At 50.4% G+C, this 21537-nt stretch overlaps 1 protein-coding gene across 2 annotated transcripts in view; it reads right to left on the bottom strand.

Moving 5' to 3' along the window:
• Window positions 1-21537, bottom strand: part of si:ch211-45c16.2 (mitogen-activated protein kinase kinase kinase 13) — a 54016-nt gene that overhangs the window by 7478 nt on the left and 25001 nt on the right. For both annotated transcript variants that reach the window (XM_060040948.1, XM_060040949.1), the window contains exons 4-9: window positions 21120-21311; window positions 19389-19547; window positions 16775-16933; window positions 16162-16270; window positions 15825-15934; window positions 12848-12964 (exon numbers count right to left, since the gene is read on the bottom strand). In XM_060040948.1, coding sequence (XP_059896931.1) covers window positions 12848-12964; window positions 15825-15934; window positions 16162-16270; window positions 16775-16933; window positions 19389-19547; window positions 21120-21311 — 846 coding nt within the window. The remainder of the gene's footprint in view (window positions 1-12847; window positions 12965-15824; window positions 15935-16161; window positions 16271-16774; window positions 16934-19388; window positions 19548-21119; window positions 21312-21537) is intronic.

Genomic DNA, 21537 nt, shown 5'->3' with positions numbered 1-21537 from the left:
CCGCCCCTGAAGCCTCGGCCTTCACGGTCCCGGGGGACCGTGAAGGACGTGGTGTACCACCCCCACCCACCAGCCGGCGACGGAGAGCACCGGGTCCTTCCCCCCAATCAGCGGGATGGGGGACACCTGGCGGCTGGGAGGAGGAAGGCCCGGAGCCACTATAAGAGAGGCAGAGACACGCATGGACGGGAGAGGCAGAGACACGCACGGACTGCAGAGGCTTGAGGCTCACGGAGACCCGAGCGCACCCTTGTCCTGTTTAACCATTGAAATAAACGCCGAAGTCGGCTTAAACCAACCGTTGCCACGCGTTTCACTGAATCCCGGCGCATTCTTCATTCCCGGATACCACATATGGTGGAGAATGCAGGCAACTTGAGCGTTCCCACTACTACGACCCCACCATGCAGAACCCGGACGGAGCCGCGGCGTTGGCTGCCCAGCAACACCAGCGGGAGACCTCCGAGAGCCTCGCCCTGCTCCGCGAAGCGGTTCTGCGGCTGACTCAGCACGCCGTCCGCGCTGCGCCGACCGCCGCCCCGACCAGCCGCCTCACGAAGCTGGGACCGGAAGACGACGTGGAGGCTTACCTCGAGGTCTTCGAGCGGACCGCACAGAGGGAAGGCTGGCCAGAGGAGCAGTGGGCGCACATAGTGGCGCCGTTCCTCACCGGACCCGCCCAGCAGGCGAGCCAGGACCTGCCGGCGGACGTCGCCCGCCAGTACCCGGCGCTCAAACAGGCCATACTGGCCTACTATGGCCACAACCTCGGGGTGCGCGCACAACGCGCGCAGGATTGGCGGTTTGACGCGCAGGGAGCTGTGCGCACCCAGATCGCCCAGCACAGCCGGCTGGTGAAGCGGTGGCTGACAGCGGGAGAGGGCCTCAGCCCGATCGACCGGGTGATTATTGACCACACCCTGCGGCGACTCCCGCCGGACGCCCGCCGCGTGCTGGCCTACCATCACCCTGCCACCGTGGACGACCTGGTCCTTCAGCTGGAGAACTGGCAGGTGGCCCAGCTCCTGAACGCCGGTCCCGCCCCAGCCCCACGGCGCGCCGAGACCCGCCAAGCCCCGAGGGGACCCCCCATCGGCAACCCGGCTCCCGGCGTCACCCCACTGAGCGGAGTACCGGAGAACCGGGAGGTGCGGCGCTGCTTTGGGTGCGGCCAGTACGGCCACATCGCTCGCTATTGCCCGAGGGGACGTGATGTGTCGATGCCGTCAGCGTACGCGGACCCGGGGGCGGACAACACGTGCATGTTGGCGACCTGCTGGACGCAGGGAACATCTGGGAGTCCGACCATCCCGGCGCGGGTGATGAACCAGGACACGCAGGCCCTCTTGGACACCGGCAGTGCGGTTACCCTCCTTCGCCCCGACCTGGCAGGCGGGAAGGCCGGGGACCCGATGGAGGTGGCCTGCGTCCACGGGGACACCCGGACATACCCCACGTGCCACGTGGTAGTCCGCACCACCCATGGGGTATTCACGATCCGGGCGGGGATTGTCCCCCACCTACCGGTCCCCGTGTTAATCGGGAGGGACTGCCCGATTTTCCACCGGTTGTGGGACCCGACGCGGGAGCTACGGAGCTGGAGAGGCCCTCCCCGCAGAGGGGCGCGGGGGGTTCGGCAGGCCTACGGGGCCACCCGGCGTCCATCGTCCCCGGGGGAGCTGACGGCGGAGGACGAGGGATCTGAGGGGAACGGACCTTCCCCACCGGGGACCCCGGCGCGCACGGCGAGAGGATCCGTCCGGAGCGAGACACCGGAACCTACCCCCGACACCACGGAGACCCTCACAGCCTCCGAGCAACCAGACCCACCGGAAGACCCGGAGAGCTCCCCCCTTACTGAGTTCTCGGACTTCTTACCAGAGGGGGCGGAAGGCTCGTCCCGACCCGGCCAGTTCGCCACCGCACAGCTCCAGGATGAGGCCCTCAAGCACAACTGGAGCCACGTCCTGGTTCATGACGGGCAGGCCCGAGACTCGGTGAGTCACACACCACACCCGCACTTCAGCACCAGGGGGGGTCTGTTGTATCGAGTAGCCTCCGGGGAGGGGGGAGTGAGGGAACAGCTAGTGGTGCCCCGTTCCTACGTCAGTAAAGTGCTTTTTATGGCCCACACCCACCTCCTGGGGGCCCACCTGGGCATGGACAAGACCCGGGAGCGGGTCCTAGCCAGGTTCTATTGGCCAGGGGTTAAGCGGGATGTTGAGCGCCACTGCCAGGGATGCCCCGAGTGCCAGCGGGTAGCCCCCCGGGCCATCGCTAGACACCCCCTCATTCCCATGCCCATCATTGAGACCCCCTTCAAGCGTTTGGCCTTAGACATCGTGGGCCCCCTTCCCAAGACCAGCCGGGGCCACCGCTATATCCTGGTGCTAGTTGACTATGCCACCCGTTACCCCGAGGCCCTCCCCCTGCGCGCTGCCACCGCCAAGGCAGTCGCCCGTGAACTAATGCTCCTTTTTAGCCGGGTGGGAATAGCGAAGGAGGTGCTCACCGATCAGGGGTCGTGCTTCATGTCACGGGTGATGAAGGAGGTCCTCAGGCTCCCGCAGGTGAAGCAGCTCCGGACCTCGGTTTACCACCCCCAGAAAGACGGCCTGGTCGAGCGCTTCAACAAAACCCTAAAGCAGATGCTCAAGAAGGCCATGCAAGCCGACGGGAAGAACTGGGACCAACTACTACCCCACGTACTGTTCGCAGTACGGGAGGTCCCCCAGGCGTCCACCGGGTTCTCCCCCTTCGAGTTGCTGTACGGGCGGAGGCCCCGCGGGATCCTGGACATCGCCAAGGAGGCCTGGGAGAGCCAGCCGTCCCCCCACCGCACCACCGTGGACCACGTGGAGCAGGTGCGTGACCGCATGGCCCGGGTGTGGCCCATCGTCCGGAGGCACCTCCAGCAAGCGCAGCAGGCCCAGGCGAGGGTCTATAATCGAGGAGCCCAGCTGAGGACCTTTCAGCCAGGGGAACTGGTTCTGGTCCTGGTCCCCACGGCGGAGTGCCGGTTCCTGGCCAAGTGGCAGGGACCCTACGAGGTGGTGGAACGAGTGGGCGAGGTGAACTACCGGGTCCGCCAGCCAGGGAGGCGGAAGCCGACGCAGCTATACCACGTCAATCTCCTGAAGCAGTGGAGGGGGGGGGAGCAGACACCCGCCGACCCCGCTCCCTTGTCCCTGGTGGCCCGGCAGGAGATCCCGGAGGTCCCGGTGGGGGAGGACCTCAGCCCGGCCCAGAGGCACGACCTGGACGAGATCGTCCTCCAGCATCGGGACGTGTTCTCCGACCTGCCGGGGAGGACGGCCGCCACCCACCACGACATCCGGACGGCGCCAGGCATAAGGGTAAGGGTTCAGCCCTACAGGATCCCAGAGGCCCGGAGGGAGGCCATACGGACCGAGGTGCGCCGGATGCTGCAGCTCGGAGTAATAGAGGAGTCACGCAGCGCCTGGTGCAGCCCGGTGGTCCTGGTGCCCAAGCCGGACGGAACCTTTAGGTTCTGCAACGACTTCAGGCGGCTGAACGAGGCTTCGGAGTTCGACGCCTACCCCATGCCCCGGGTCGACGAACTTATCGAGCGCCTGGGCCCGGCGCGGTATCTGTCGACCCTGGACCTGACCAAGGGGTACTGGCAGGTGCCGTTGACCCGGGCGGCCCGGGAAAAGACGGCGTTCTCCACCCCGCGGGGACTGTACCAGTACACCGTCCTCCCTTTCGGGGTACACGGCGCCCCAGCCACATTCCAGCGGATGATGGACCAGCTCCTGAGGCCCCACCAGGATTACGCGGCGGCATACATCGATGACATCATCATTTACAGCCCCAGCTGGGATATCCACGTCCGCCAGCTAAGGGCCGTGCTGGGAGAGCTGCGGAGGGCGGGCCTCACCGCTAACCCGGCCAAATGTCGCCTCGGGAGAGAGGAGACGACGTACCTGGGGTACCGGGTCGGGAGAGGGACAGTGCGGCCGCAGGAAGGCAAGGTAGCCGCCATACGGGCCTGGCCGCAACCCAGGACTAAGAAGCAGGTAAAGGCGTTCTTGGGGCTGGTGGGCTACTATCAGCGCTTCATTCCCGGGTACGCCACGCTGGCCAGCCCCATGAACGACCTAACCCGTAAGGCCTTGCCAGACCGGGTCACCTGGTCAGAGGCGGCGGACCGGGCGCTCAAGACGCTCCGGGAGGCCCTGTGCTCAGAACCGGTACTAATCACACCTGACTTTAACCTCCCTGTGATTGTTCACACAGACGCCTCGGAGGTGGGTCTTGGGGGGGTCCTGTCCCAGGTCCGGGCCGGAGAGGAGCACCCGATAACCTACGTCAGCCGGAAGCTCCTCCCCAATGAGCGCAACTACTCCACGGTGGAGAAGGAGGCCCTGGCCATTAAATGGTGCCTGGAGAAGTTGCGCTACTACCTCCTGGGGAGGGAGTTCACCTTGGTCACCGACCACGCCCCCCTGAAGTGGATGGCGGGGGCCAAGAATACAAACGCCCGGGTGACACGGTGGTTCCTGGCTCTCCAGGATTTCCGGTTCCGGGTGGACCACCGACCGGGCCGGGAGCATGCCAACGCCGACGCCCTGTCACGTCGGGATGCCTGTCTGGGTGGGTTCCCCAGAGACCAGGGGCTTGAGCAAACGGGGGGGGAGTTTGGCATCCCGCCCCTGAAGCCTCGGCCTTCACGGTCCCGGGGGACCGTGAAGGACGGGGTGTACCACCCCCACCCACCAGCCGGCGACGGAGAGCACCGGGTCCTTCCCCCCAATCAGCGGGATGGGGGACACCTGGCGGCTGGGAGGAGGAAGGCCCGGAGCCACTATAAGAGAGGCAGAGACACGCATGGACGGGAGAGGCAGAGACACGCACGGACTGCAGAGGCTTGAGGCTCACGGAGACCCGAGCGCACCCTTGTCCTGTTTAACCATTGAAATAAACGCTGAAGTCGGCTTAAACCAACCGTTGCCACGCGTTTCACTGAATCCCGGCGCATTCTTCATTCCCGGATACCACACTGCGTTTTTTTTTGTGTGTGCGTCTGCGTGCCTGCGTCTGTGTGCGTACCTGCCTGTGCGTACCTGCCTGTGCGTACCTGCGTGTGTGTACCTGCGTTTTTTTTTGTGTGTGCGTCTGCGTGCCTGCGTCTGCGTGCCTGCGTCTGCGTGCCTGCGTCTGCGTGTGCGTGCCTGCGTGTGCGTGCCTGCGTGTGCGTACCTGCGTGTGCGTACCTGCGTGTGCGTACCTGCGTGTGCGTACCTGCGTGTGTGTGTACCTGCGTGTGTGTGTACCTGCGTGTACATGCATTTGGGTAGTAAAAAATTGCGAGCCTGCCTGTCTGTCTATGTGTGTGTGTGTGCACCTGTATTACATCCGTTCTTCAGGTCAAATGTTGAATAAAATATAAAATTTGAAGGCACGAGTCCTCCACTCACCGTGAGACTGCTCTTAGGTCTAGTGACACGCGTGTTCCACGTGCTGGTACATCTTTCTCTAGTCCTAAGACAGATAGGCAATGTTTTTTCTGTCAGAGGACTGACCGTTTAGTTGCCGACTGCAATGCGTGGAAACGTAGACAGCAGACGGCAATTTTAAATTCTGATGGTCCTGATTCTGTGTAGTGTGCTTTAGCAGGGATCTTGCTTAATGTAGCAAACTTGGTTTGCACTTATGGGAGGGGGTGTTACGTGTGTGTGTTTTTCCTCTGCTGTTTTGTGTGCTGTTCCAGGTACCACCCTCCCCATCGGACTGATCAGACACACCTGCAGCCCCTCAGCAATCACGTGGATTGCTATAAAGCTGCAGGGATGAGAGCAGACGTGGCCAGTGGGCCAGATAGGCGAACAGAGTGGGGTCGCTGTCGGACGCGAGTCGGAGCTACGTGGGCTCTTCGTCGTGGCATTGCTCCCTCAGTGGAGGGATAGTGTTGTTTGTTGCTCCCTCAGTGGAGGGATATTGTTATTGGTTCTTTCTGTGTTAATATAGGACTCAGTTATGCAATAAATGGGATATTGGTTGAAATCCTGCTACTCTCTTCTGTTCTTTAAACCCCTGGTTTTATATTCATTGTTGCCCCCCCCCCTTCCCCCTGGAAACCAACAGGGTGGGTCGTAACAATTGCGTTTCCACGCATCTGTTATCTGTTTGTTGGATAAAAAAACACCACATTTAATTAATATTTGGCAACATTTTAGGGTTAATAATGTATAATCATTTTTGGCAAGATTTGTTGGATAGATTTATCCTTCCATATTTAAACAATCAGAAAATACAAAACATACAAAAGAACTGTGGGGAAAATGCTGGAGAAACCAGTATTGGTAGCTTGCCTGTATTGCTAGCTCGCCTGCAAAATACTGCGCTGTCATTTTACTCTGTAATTTTACTCTGTAATTTTACTCTGTCATTTCGAGCGATTTTGTTATGCTGCGTTCGCACCAAGACATTATCCGGCCGCTTGTTTGCGTGGTCGCCTGAGTTTGAGAGAGGCTTTCTCTTGTGACCGCCAATTCATGAAAACCCTGGCCAGTCTCTACGTGTTGTGGAAGTACCAGAGACATCAGAAAAACCGACGCAGTCGATTAGGATTCATAATATCATCCGTTTTATAAAATATTCTAGAACACTCCTGGAGCTCGGGCGGGAGTCCTGGAGCTCTATATCTAAATATTATAAGATGATATAATATATAGATATCTACATAATATGATATTATAGAGTCACCTGCCGGGGACCGGGAGCTCAGCTCCGGGGGCCGGCGGGATTTCTGCACCTCCTCACCGGAGGAGCTCCAGGAGGCCGCAAACGGCAACAATCCCTTCTCCTCCATGTCGTGGTTCAATCTGGACTTCAGATTGATGTGGAAGGACCAGAGACGTCAGAGAACCCCACATAGTCGTTAAGATTCATAATACCATCCGGAGGCGCACACAGCTTTTGGCCGTTATATTATATATTATATTATATAGATGTCTATAGATTATATCATCTTATTTTATTGAGATATAGAGCTCCAGGACCCCCTAGCGGAGTTCCCGGAGTGTTCTAGATGTGAATATTTTATAGAAACACAACACGTAGAGACTGGCCATGGTTGAGAATGAATTGGCGGTCACAAGAGATGGCCTCTCTGAAACTGGCGCAGTATTTTGAGCTCCCCAAGATACCGCCTCTTCTGTCAGCCAATCAGGAACTGAGGAATCAAACTCACTTCCGTTTCATTCAAACTCAACTCTGTTTCATTCAAACTCTCTCACACACACACTACTATATTCTCTTGCAAAAACAACTATACTATCTCACACACACTACTATATTCTCTTGCACAAACAAATATACTCTCTCACACACACTACTATATTATCTTGCATAAAAGACTATACTCTCTGACACACACTTCTATATTCTCTTGCATAAACAACTATACTCTCTCACACACACTACTATACTCTCTCACATACACTACTATTCTCTCTCACACACACTACTATATTATCTTGGATAAACAACTATACTCTCTCACATACACAACTATACTCTCTCACATACACTAATATATTCTTTGACATATACTACTATATACTCTCTCAAATACACTACTATACTCTTTCACATACCCAACTATATGCTCTCTCACACAATACTATACTCTCTCACATACACTACTATACTCTCTCACATACACTACTAAAATCTCTCACATACCCAACTACTGTATATTCTCTCTCACATACTAGGGGTGTAACGATATACGTATTTGTACCGAACGGTCACGGTACAGGCACTTCTGGGTGGTTACAGAGGTGGACCGCGGTGCGTAAATGTGGCGTACATAGCGTAAATATGGCGAATGTAAAGGCTTGTTTTGCGATGCAGAATTTAAAACTTGAGGTCAGAGTTGCCCCCGGACCGTTTAGCCAAAGTATACTACTCCGACTCCGTAACTACGGGGACCCCTCGAGCATTCGCAGTTCTCCATCGGGATGTCGGATACGCAATGCAATTCACCGCCCGATCGATCTTATGTGTTGATATGTTGTTGAAACCATGTAAGTAGTGTTTTAAATAAACTTTCAAAGCTTTTCAAATCGTATTTGGTGGTGTATTGGCCCTTAATATGCAAAGTAAAACATTTACAAAGTAAATAAGGTGCAAAGTCAAACCGGAGAAGCGATTCCGGAAATGATTTTGTTAGAGGACCAATCACAGACCTTGCCGTCTCCGTTGCGTCGATGGATAGTTAAATGTCCCATGGCATGCTACTTTATGGATGCTTTAACATAGGTATTAGTGGTCCCCTAACACAGTATTTGAAGACGGTCCCGAAATTCAGCTGAGGTGCAGAATTACAGCCACTACAAACCAGTTGCAAATTGAGCTTTCCCCAAACGCACCGTTTCGGTGTCTGGAGCTTTAATGCAAATGTGGAGGTCTCATTTATAAAACTGTGCGTGGGATCGTTACTAAAAGTGTACGTACGCCCAAAAGCCAAGTTTTGCGTGCGCCAAAAAATATTCGGACTTATAAAACCCTGCGTACGCACACCGTACGCAATCTTTGCTTTATAAATCACAGAGTGCCTACAAGTGTGCGCAGCTGAATCAGCTTCACGTTCCGCCCTGTACACACCCCTTTTTAACCATAAATGGTCAATGCAAATGCAAAAACAGACTCAGATGCAAGTATTATGTCTTGCCGGAAACAATGGCAGAAGGACTGAGAAAAGCAAAAAAGCGAAATTTCACGGAGGTTGTGGGTGAGGTGGAGGCCCGAAAAGTAGTTGTTTCGCCAACACCAAAAAGCAGAGTGAGTGGCAACATTTTGCTGCAGCAGTGAACTCTGTCAGTAGCACGGAGCGCACAGTCCCAGAATTAAAAAAGAAGTGGTCTGACATAAAGGTACATATTTTTATGTACCAATAAATCGTTATGGTCCCTAAAGACCCTCTCCCTCCGAATCCTGCCATTTGCATGGTCCGCCAGAAGTGCCATATGGTGCAGCATTACCACGGCGCTCACCTCTGTATTTATAGGGTTACGGTAATAAGACTGACCGAGAACACCTTGGATAATCAGTTTGTAATCACCCACGTAAAATGTTCTTGAACATAACCCCTTTTTAATGCCTGATTTGTCATGAAAAGCATCAAGAGTAACGGACAACGATTGTGGCTTGTTTTTCGCATTGGCGCATCAGCTCTTTAACATGCACACGCATTTGAAAAGGCACCATCCAGGTGTTACTATCACCGTTGCTGTGAAAAAAAAAAGCAAGCTGTGCAAACCAAGCTCACGACCCTATTTCAACAATCTCTGTCTGGCAATTCAGAAATGCAAATGCCAAGTCTATTGGTGTTTTCAATGCTGCTGATCTACGGCCATTCTCCGTTTTTGACAAACAAACTGAGGTACGTATCGAACCGTGACTTTTGTGTACCGTTACACCCCTATCACACCCAACTATATGCTCTCTCACACACTAATATACTCTCTCACATACACTACTATACTCTCTCACATACAGGACTATACACTCTCATACATGTAAAAGGAGTATAATAGTGTGTGTGTATGAGTATAGTGGTGTATATGCAAGATTATAATAGTGTGTGTAACTACAAGTATGAATTCTGTCCCAGGCGGCCCCTCGCTCGCACGCACGCCCGCCCGCCCGCCCGCCCGCCCGCACGCACGCCCGCACGCACGCACGCACGCACGCACGCACGCACGCACACACGCACGCACGCACGCACGCACGCACACAGATACACACAGACAGACAGACAGACAGACAGACAGACAGACAGACAGACAGACAGACAGACAGACAGACAGACAGACAGACAGACAGACAGACAGACAGACAGACAGACAGACAGACAGACAGACAGACAGACAGACAGACAGACAGACACACACACACACAGATACAGACAGACAGACAGACAGACAGACAGACAGACAGACAGACAGACAGACAGACAGACAGACAGACAGACAGACAGACAGACAGACAGACAGACAGACAGACAGACAGACACACACACACAGTCAGTAGACAGGAAAATCCTATTCTTTGGGTGGGTGAAAGTAGGTCAATTGGAAATTGGCAAAAGAATGAAAACGCAGGAACAAAGTCTAGAGAGATGCTTCATACAGAATAAGCAGCTTATTGTGAACCCTGAAAAACGTCTCACGTTACAGAAAGCGGTTTATTGTTCTATACACAGGGTAGCCAGGAATAGATGAGAAATTATACACTGCCATGTTCTGAAGGAACGAAAGGCAATTACCCTGCAGTCAGCCCCAAAACCCAGAGTATAACTTCACTAAGTATACCTATTTACCTCCCTGCTGTATACGCAGGACAATTGAGGAGGGACCGTGATGTACACAGAGAGCACTAGTTTCACATTTCCTGCATGGGGTCATGTGGGATTGGGAACAGGGATCAATATTCCCGGAAATGTACACCGGCATTAGCCTACTGAAGACCTGGTACATTTTCCCTGCAAGATTCCAAGACAGCTTTGTTGTGAATGAAAGGCGTAACATTACCGGGAGAGACACCTGGTGGCATCCATCTGACACACAAACTTTAATGTGGAGTGGACCAATCAGAAGACTCAGATGAATGACTGAACCCCTGACTGTTTGACTTAACAGATGTTTAGTCAGATGTTGCCAATGCTTTTCTGGTGATTAGAAAATAATGAAATACATCTTATTTTGTTTAGAAACAAGCTTGTTTTTGAAGATGTGCTCAAAACGGGACTCCAAAATAAGCCACTAGCTGTGTGAAGAAGACCAGGTACTAGTACCAGGCAGCTGTTTTAGCGGGCTGTGGACGGGTCCCTCGTTTCATGGAGTCCCAGAAGTAGATACCATTGTTACAGTGTCCAATATGCAAAAAATCTGCAGCCTTTGGACAACACAAATTCCCAAAGTCCTCCCCCCTCCCCGATGTCCCAAAGTCCTACCCCCTCCCTGATGTCCCAAAGTCCTCCCCCCTCCCTGATGTCCTAAAGTCCTCCCCCCTCCCCGATGTCCCAAAGTCCTACCCCCTCCCTGATGTCCCAAAGTCCTCCCCCCTCCCCGGTGTCCCAAAGTCCTCCCCCCTCCCTGATGTCCCAAAGTCCTCCCCCCTCCCCGGTGTCCCAAAGTCCTCCCCCCTCCCTGATGAGTGGTATAGCGGTATCATTAGTTACTCTGGTTCATTCACCACACACACACACACACTCATTAGATACTCTGGTTCATTCACCACACACATTCATTAGTTACTCTGGTTCATTCACCACACACACTCATTAGTTACTCTGGTTCATTCACCACACACACTCATTAGTTACTCTGCCGTGTTCTTTTTGGAAAAAAAGTCTGCTGAATCAGGATCTCTTTAACTCACTTTATTTGGTCATGTTTTTGACTAATCTCTATGAAGCAAAAGGAGGGGAATTGCAGCCGCGTGCCGTCCATATGGGCAGGTGGGGCGGCGAACTCCCTGAAAAGCATGCTCCTAAAAAAAATAGTTCATCAGTAAATCATTGCTCCAAGTTCATTTTTAATAATGTGATTGTCACATTCACTATCTATAGTTTCTGTAGGCTTTCCGACTATTTTTGGTCTGTTGATATCAAATTGATGGTGGCGATTCTAGTTGAGTTTAACATGTCATGCAATGTGGGGCGGCGGAGCTCAACGACCGCGTCCCTCCGTATGTTTCTCGCATGACCATGCAGGCTGCAATAAGAATTGCAATCAGCGCTATAAGACGCCCATATGGTCGTAAAGTAGTCTGCCCCATGGTCATATTCTAGGACTGTTGTTGTTTAAAATCGAATTACTCCGCCTGTATCTTTCGGCATTGAAGACTATTTATTTATTTATTTCAGCAGGTATTCAAATTGCATACCTGATTTCATACCTGATTTGATTTTGAGAAATATCTGATTTCAAAAGTGTTGTTATTGAGAGATTTGCACACATCGTCGGGCCAAGTTCCAAATCGAAGGTCTGCTTGATTGATGACTTGTATTTCTACTTTTCATGTATTTGCAATGCACTCGCTAAGTCTGTTGTTAAAATAAAATATGGAAGAAATAACTTCCCTATAAGGGACATCAGTGCCTATAAGTGCGGATGGCACTTCAAAAGCGTGCAGTAACATTAGGCTATTAGTTTATTTTTTATTATTCTTACTCACAATTAGTTTAGTTAACATTTTTTAATGTAGCTCAAAATATATATGTAAAATATATATATAAATTGTGGGTGTGGTCATACGCCAGTAGTTTCTGCCCCACCGAAATGAAGGGGCACCGCACGCTACTGGGGAATTGTATGGGCACGCGTGGAGATACACTTAGTAGGGCATCTGAAGGATGCGGTACCTGGAGCGTTCTTGCCCCCTGGGCTATGTGTTGTGACTTATCTGTGACTTATCTATAACAAAAATCTATCTTTTGTTTGTGGCTATGTGTGGGAATTACACTTGTTCTTGTGGCCTTGAGCGCCTGGGTCTCTCGAACATCTTGACGGCTCGTATCTCTAGAATTGACAGATGATGAATGGCCTCCTTTATGAGCTGGACGCCTCCCTAGGCTCCGGATCCCTCCTTATCACGGGAAAGAAGCCTCTTTTAATTGGCAAGGGCATATGTGGCCTGTTGGTATGAATGTGTGAATTATGTTACAATTCTGGTTCATTCACTGCACACACACTCATTAGTTTGTCTGGTTCATTCCCTGATGAGCGGTAGTCCTCCCCCTCCCTGAGGAACGGCAGTCCTCCCCCTCTCTGAGGAGCGGTAGTTCTCGGTGATAGGATGGTGTTATACGTACTTCATGAGGTCCTTCTCGCGGACCTCCAGCTGCAGCATGATGGCGCTCAGCTCCATGTACAGGTTGTTGGCTCGCTCCAGCTTCCTCTCGTAGTGCTCCCGGATGTCCAGTGCATGCCTGTCACCACACACACACTCATTAGTTACTCTGGTTCACTCACCACACACACACTCATTAGTTTCTCTGGTTCATTCACCACACACACACTCATTAGTTACTCTGGTTCGTTCACCACACACACACACACTCATGAGTTTCTCTGGTTCATTCACCACACACACACTCATGAGTTTCTCTGGTTCATTCACCACACACACTCCATTCTCTTAAGGTAGTGAGCCCTGAAGCCTCAGTACGGCCCCTTACCGCTCTGTTTGGAGCCAGTCCCTGAGGTGGGTATTTTCCCTCAGAGTTGAGTCGGGTTAAAGACAGGAACTGACAGACCCTGACTAGAGACCGGACCTGTAGTGTACAGACATCCTGACTTGTACAGACGTCTTTCACGCTGAACTTAAAATGAATCATGTTGTTATGTTTCTGTCTTTTAAAGGTGAAGTGTATTGAGTAGAGTAGGGGTTTTCAAAGTGTGAGAGAGTGAGCCCCCCCTCAGAGAAAAAATTTCAGCTGAGCTTTTTTTCTAAATACCTGTGTTTTGAAAGCTATTTTAATTATTTTACACATTTTAAACATCTCCGATCATGATTTTAAAACATTTGTAACATATTTTTTAAACATATTTTTTAAACATTTTAAACATATTTCTGAAACATTACAACATCTTTGTGCGTTTTAAAACACATTCTTAACACAATTTAACAACTTTATCTAAGCATGTTTTAGCTGAACCTTTTTTAAATACATTTGAACATCTTAATCCGTGTAAACTGCCAGTTTACACCGATTCATTCAGGGTCCCCGACTCTGAATTTACTGAGTCGAATCAGATCTGCCTTTTCAGCCAAGAGATTCGACTATTCGGCGGAGTTTGTTTACCGGCGTTGCTATGGTGACAGTTGTGATTGGCTGTTTTGTGCTGTAGCTCTGGCTGTAGTCATAGCAACCACGAGGCAACAGCGAGCACATGTGTGAGCGCGAGTAGGTCTATGTCTAGTTTCGGTTTGTGTTGCCAGATTGGGCATATGTCCTGTTTTTCCAGCCTAACGTGATTCAAAGTAGCCAAATCAGGCTGAAAATGTGCCCAATCTGGCAACACGGACTGCTTATCTTAACAGTAGATGATTCCGAGGGATGCTTTGTTTTTAGAAGAAAACTATCCATACAGATAGGTTGGGAATGGTCTATGTTCAAAATGAAAGATCATTACAGGCTCTTTAATTTAAGCCATAAAAAACCTTATTGCTGTAGATAGCTATTGTGTGACGTAATCAGCAGACGATGGACCCCGAGCCGATCTGGAAGCCGAGCCGATATGGTACTTACACCGGTTTGAAACTAAAACAGTGATTCTGAAAAAGTATAAATGCTATCAAAATTCCGTTTAGATAGTATTGAAGATACAAGTGTGTAGATTTGTTTAATGGTTTGAACGATGGTAAACGGTTGAAAAAGGAATGAGTTACGATGTCTAGAAGTAGGTGTATCAGAATGGGCTGATGTCTTCAATGAAAACAGCTGAAAACGAAGCGGTATGAAACTAAAACTGTGATTCTGAAGAAATTTTAAATGATATCGATATTATTGAAGATACAAGTGCGAAGATTTGTTAAATGGTTTGCACGAAGATAAACGGTTGAAAATTGATTTAGTTATGTTACTTCTACAGTACGACTGATGATTTGAATCGTCGACTTTCAGTTTTTTTTTCGGGTTTATTTTTTTCTCATGTCGCGCCCCCCCTGAAGAACTCTGGCGCCCCCCACAGTTTGAAAACCACTGGAGTAGAGAAAACGCGTTCTGGGCTAGGAGGGTTAAGAAGGAGGGGGCGCATTCCCTGTGGCGACGGCTCATTGGTTCAGCCTGGGCTCCACTACATGGTGGGGTAAGAGGCTGAACCCCCTCTAAACCGATAAGATGCTGAGCCCTCTCTCAGAAACGCCTCTGTTAGACAGTGGAGGTTTCCGTTAGAATGGAGTTACATAATATTAAATCAAAGTATAAAATTGATTAGCAAATGGCAGTAAACAGATGAGGGAGATTATGATTAATTTAATTCATCAATGTCTTGGAGAAGTTTGTTTTTGAGGTTGTTTCACTGCTTGATTACTAAAAGTAGGCTCTCACTCTTTTGATGGAAGTTGGTATCCGAAAATAAACCGCACACCGTCATGTTATCTAAGGCAAACGATATTCACTTACAGAAGTGCAAGTAAACATAGGCTTGTAACGCCAAAGTTTCATGGAGACAGTTTTGCATTCGCTCCATTCCTAGGGCCATCTTCTGGCCAGAATGGCCCTCCCACTACTCAACACCAGTGGTAGGACTGGGACAGCTCCACTAAGCTGAGCACCAGAGGGGGGGCTAGGGGCAGCACTGAGAGAAGGACTCAAAGTGTCATCACTGGTCCAGCTGGAATCTGAACCCTGATGTTTAAAATAAAATGTGTTAGGTGGAGATTTCTAGAAAGGAGGAGTGTGTGCTATCCCCATGGTTACGACCCACGTCCACCCTGCGGTACCTTTAGCACTGTGTTGGGAAGGAGCGTTATGACGAGCGATGTTGGATATGGTCTCGTCCTTTCCTTTCAAACCAACCACTAACTAGACAGAGCTCGACACATGCACACACACCTCGTCACCTGTGTCCCTTTGTCGTGATATCGAAGAGTATATGAAAAGGCAATGTTTGTTTGGAGGAATAATGGACTTTGCTACAGTGGCCAGTAGCCAAGTCCAAAGTCCAGAGTCCAATCAGACTGGGCCAAATGAGGCTGCCTAAACCAGCCATCATCCACACACTCCCACAGTGACCTATTGAGGATGTCTTCTACCGCTATGCCCCCCATGGCCCCCCACCCACCGCAGCTCGTCCCGTCGCCGGCGGATCAGCTCCTCGTCCAGGCGGTGGATGCACGTTCCTTCACTCTTGATCTTCTCAAAGTGCTTCTTCACCTCCTCCCTCCACTCCGCCTGCAGCACCAAAACATACACACACACACACATGGTCACACAGACACACACACGCATGGTCACACACACACACACACACACACACACACACACACACAAACACACTCGCACACATGCACATACATGGCCACACAAAGACACACACACATGCATGGTCACACACAGACGCATTGTTTGTGTGTGGTTTGATTGTAGACCTTGTGTTTTTCTGAGATGAAGGTGCAGACCTGAGACTTGAAGTAGGTCTCCTGAGGGGCCCCCAGAATGTCTGCGGCGGCGATGTCCAGGTGGAGCAGGATCTGCCTGAAGGACGGACGATTCCTGGGCTTGCCCTGCCTGAACACGGGAAAAACCAGGAGAGGGTGGGATTAACAATCGGTCAATCAAGAAAAGACAAGTAGGATGGGCTCACGTTGCCCTCACTGGGTCTAGATCTACGTACAGCGGATTAGGAGAACATGAACCACTGCTGGTAGTGAGGGGAGAATGACAACCAGATTAAACAAACCACAGTCCACCTCCCCCCACTGAAGGACCAACCTAGTGTGAACCATTTGGTACAAACTCTAGTACAACTCTATGCCCCCCCCCCCCCCCCCCCCCCCCCCGAGTCTAACTCGAGTCTAACTCTAGTCTCACTCCAGTCTCACTCCAGTCTCACTCTAGTCTAACTCTTGTCTCACTCTAGCCTCACTCAATTAGACTAAAGATAGTCTAACTTGAGTTAGACTCAAGTCTCATTGTAGTCTCACTGTAGTCTAAATAGAGTAAGTGGAGTCGGCTGGCATAGACCAGTGAGTAGGCCTTGTGTTGCTGATGGCTGAGGAGCAGGAGACCCACCAGGTCTGCTTCATGAGGATCTTGAAGCCGTCGGGGCAGGTGGAGGGGACGGGGAGGTGCAGGCTGTTGCTGCCCACCCCCCAGATGATGGCCGACGAGTCCACGTCCTTGTAGGGGATCTCCCCCGTCAGCAGCTCCCACAGCACCACTCCGAAGGACCTGCACATACACACATGCGGCAATGAATTCGCTTGATTCAACTGTATGAAGATGACCACTATGTAAAATGAGCGTGTGATTGAAACAGTCTATAGGATTTGTTTAAAGGTCCCATGGCATTAAAATCTCACTTTATGAGGTTTTCTAACATTAATATGAGTTCCCCTAGCCTGCTTATCGTCCCCAAGTGGCTAAACCTTAAAAAAATGGAAGCTCAGGCGCTCTGATTTGGAATGTGGCCCCATATGTCGTCATAAGGGGCCAAGTTACCTCCCCTTTCTCTGCCTTGCCCGCCCAGAGAACGCCACATGGGTGTGTGTTAGGGCTTTGACTTTTGCCCAAAAATCATATTAGAAGTTTGTTTGTTTATTAATATTAATATTCGAATATATTCAAATATTTATGAATAATATTTTGACCATTAAAAGCCTTCAGTAAGACCTGGATTGGGCTTCATGAGGTTTGTTTACCGGCGTTGCTATGGTTACCGGTCTTGCGTGTTCCAACGGTTTATTAGGTTTCTAATAAATCGCTGTCTAATCAATACTTCATTCACTGCCTCTTCCGTGGTCATTACAATATTATGAATAGACTGCGTCGGGTTCTCCGACGTCTCTCCCTCTTGACCTGCCCATAACAGGTTTGAATATGAACCTGTTATGGGTGCCTAATATTCGTTCGAATTTTTAATTATTTTTTGATATTCCAATTATATTCGAATAACGAAGTTCGGAGTCAAAGCCCTAGTGTGTCGCACACTTCTTTGTTATTCGGATAACCGTTCTGCTGTTGGTGTTATGGTGCATAACACGTCGGTTCTTTGACGTCTCTGGTATTTCCACAACGAGACTGTAGGTTATCTCAGCCATGGTTGAGAAGGAATTGGGGGAAAGGAACTTTGGCTTTCACTCCCTGAATTACATGTACTGCGACATGGAGGAGAAAGGGATTGTCTCCCGCCAGAGCCCGCTGCCCAGTCTACCTCAGATTGATGTGGAAATGGAAGACCAGAGACGTCGGAGAACTCGACACAGTCGTTGGTGATTCATAATATCGTCTGGAGGCGCACACAGCTTTTGGCCATGAAAATATGTATTATATGATGTATGTATTATATGATATTATTTAGATATAGAGCTCCAGGACTGTAACGCAAGTGTTGTACACTTCTTTGTTATTTGGATAACCGTTCTGCTGTTGGTCTTATGGCGCATAACACGTTGGACTCTCATCTCTGGTATTTCCACAACGAGACTCGTAGTGGGGATTATCTCAGCCATGGCTGAGAAGGAATTGGGGGAAAGGAACTTTGGCTTTGACTCTCTGAAGACATGGAGGAGAAAGGGATTGTCTCCCGCTTGAGTACCGCTTCCCGCTGCTGAGGGACCACACTTCGGCGCTGCCCGCTGCAGGAGGCGGCGGTGCCTAAGCACTGCCTGCTGCCCGCTGCCGAGGCGGTGGTCCCTCGGCAGCGAGGCTCAGGCGGGAAACAACCGCGGTCATGGTTGAGAAGGAATTGGGGGAAAGGAACTTTGGCTTTGACTCCCTGAAGTACATGAACCACGACATTGAGGAGAAAGGGATTGTGTCCCGCTTGAGGCCCGCTTCCCACTGCCCACTGCCCGCTGCCCGCTGCCGAGGCGGTGGTCCCTCGGCAGCGAGGCTCCGGCGGGAGACAACCGCGGTCAACATTCGTGGGCAACAATCCCTTTCTCCTCGATGTCGTGGTTCACTTGGTCTACTTCAGATTGATGCAGACGTGGGAGAACCAGGGACGTCGGAGAACCCGACGCAGTCATTTCATAACATAGTCTGGAGGCGCACACAGCTTTTGGCCATTATAATATATATTATATGATATAGATATCTATGGATAATATGATATTATTTCGATATAGAGCTCCAGGGGCCTCATTACAGAAAAAATCCTAACTTCTCATCCTAACTTAAGTTAGCGACTCAAAGATAGGAAAAATCCTAACTTCCTATTACAGAAGCAGTCCCGAACCTGTTGGCCGTTTCCTATCTTATCTTTGGCCTCCTATCTTATCTTAGGTAATCCTAACTGTTCTGTAAATCAGATTTTCAATCTGCAATCGTCAGTTTCTGCACTCAGAATGTGAATGAGATTGATAGAACGAGTTACTTTTAACATTAACAGAGACTGTTGATAAAGGATCTTTGTTAATAATGGCAAGATAGTTGCACTAGTACGACGTAATGGCGGGTATTGATACAGGGAACAAGAAGAGGAGTTATAAAGTAATAAAGTAATTCTTCCACCAAATTCAAAATGTAATGTCTTTGCAGGCGATAAAATGAAATTCAATTATGGTCTACTCTGACTCATCAGATCTCTACTGTGACTGAGTAGAGCTCTACTCTGACTCTGCAAGGCTCCACTCTGAGTCAGTAGAGCTCTACTCTGACTCAGTAGAGCTCCACTCTGACTCACCAGATGTCAACCTTCTCAGACACAGGCTCATTCCTGATGACCTCGGGGGCCATCCAGGCCACCGTCCCGGCAAAGGACATCTTAGTGCTCTTATCGCTGAGCTCTTTGGACGTCCCGAAGTCGGAGATCTTCACCGTGTCGTTGTGGGTCACCAGAACACTGGAGAACAAAATACATGACAAGGATTTGCACAGGAACCTGCTGGAAATCACCTATTTTACTGAGACAGATTGTAACTTTGTTACTTCTAATACTTTCCTGTATAATAAATAATAAAAAAAAAATATATATATATATATATTCTTGGTACTTTAATTACCTTGCTTATCTTTCCTTACTTCACCACGTTATTATACTTTCCTTTCCTTCTACAGTCTAGTCTGAACAATAAAAGGTTTTATATCCTTATCTCTCCCTTGCCATTAGGAAGGCACTGAAAGCTCCTTGTCATCATGTGTCGGTGCCAGAACGGTCCACCTGACTGCAGACTGAATCCATTATTCCAGCAGACTCAGTTCTCCTGACTCGAGCTCTGTCCACTCCCAATGCTCCCATACTGGTATATCTGAGAGGGATGGCAGGGCTCTCTGGGTCTACTGGTAGCTCTGAGAGGGAAGGCAGAATTCTCTTGGTCTACTGTTATCTCTAAGAGGGATGGCAGAGCCCCCCGGTCTACTGGTATCTCTTAGAGTGATGGCAGGGCTCTCTTGGTCTACTGGTATCTCTTAGAGTGATGGCAGGGCTCTCTTGGTCTACTGGTATCTCTGAGAGTGATGGCAGGGCTCTCTGGGTCTACTGGTATCTCTGAGAGTGATGACAGGGCTCTCTGGGTCTACTGGTATCTCTGAGAAGGACGGCAGGTCACTCTGGGTCTACTGGTATCTCTGAGAGGGATGGCAGGGCTCTCTGGGTCTACTGGTATCTCTGAGAGTGATGACAGGGCTCTTTGGGTCTACTGGTATCTCTGAGAGGGATGGCAGGGCTCTCTGGGTCTCAGCTGCCTGCTAAGGCTTTGGTCCGCTGAGGAAACTTAAGAGTCAGAAGATTGTCTTTGCTGTGGTCTGAAACAAAAACAACCATGAGAAGAAGGACTGAGAAGTCAAATGATTGAGGCCTAATTTCATGTTTTAATTACGAGTACGTGGGTTGGGGTATTTTACCTGTAAGTTACACCTTAAAGTTCTGGGTATGTAGTGATTGCTTGAGCATAGCTCTTAGTGCTATGTTTATGATACGCTATGTTAGCAATACTGCTGTAAGACTCAAAACTGAGGTTATAAACTGACTTTGAGATGTATGACATTTTCTGTGTGATAATGTTTGCCTTTGAAGTCAGTTTTGCCCATCGATCTGTATGTAGCCTACACTACCTCTGTCTACACCCCACACCCTGAGCTCTGTCTGTAGCCCTCACCCTGCATCACTACCTCTCTCTGTAGCCAACACCCTGCATCACTACCTCTGTCTGTAGCCCTCACCCTGCATCACTACCTCTGTCTGTAGCCCTCACCCTGCTTCACTACACTATCTGTAGCCCACACCCTGCATCACTACCACTGTCTGTAGCCCACACCCTGAGCTCTGTCTGTAGCCCACCCTGCATCACTACCTCTGTCTGTAGCCCTCACCCTGCATCACTACCTCTCTCTGTAGCCCTCACCTTGCATCACTACCTCTGTCTGTAGCCCACTTCCTGAGCTATGTCTGTAGATCAAGCCCTGCACCACTCACTTGGGGGACTTGAGGTCGCGGTGGATGATCTTGTGGAGGTGGAGGTAGTTCATGCCGCTGGCGATGCCGGTAGCCCAGTCCACCAGCAGGGCGGGGGTGACCTTGCGGCCGGCCCGCAGCACCTCGTACAGCTGGCCCTGGGCGCAGTACTCCATGAGAATGCAGTAGCAGGGGGCCTGCGTGCACACGCCCCTACAGGAAACGACCACACGGAGATGAAACAGGAAAGCTTTACAAGGGCTTTTCAGATGAGTGGTATGCATGTATTTTCAAACAGTTATATTTATACAATATGTACAGTAATCCATACATTAGTTAGGGTTAGAGGTTGAGTTGGCTTATCAGGCTGAAGTTTGGTTCAAACATTGAACCACATTCAAGCTCTAATCTAAAGGGCCGATGGAGCTCCACGCCGGGC

Source organism: Gadus macrocephalus, chromosome 20, assembly GCF_031168955.1.
Source record: "Gadus macrocephalus chromosome 20, ASM3116895v1".
Lineage (NCBI taxonomy): Eukaryota > Metazoa > Chordata > Actinopteri > Gadiformes > Gadidae > Gadus > Gadus macrocephalus.
This window is presented reverse-complemented; position numbering and strand designations above follow the sequence as displayed.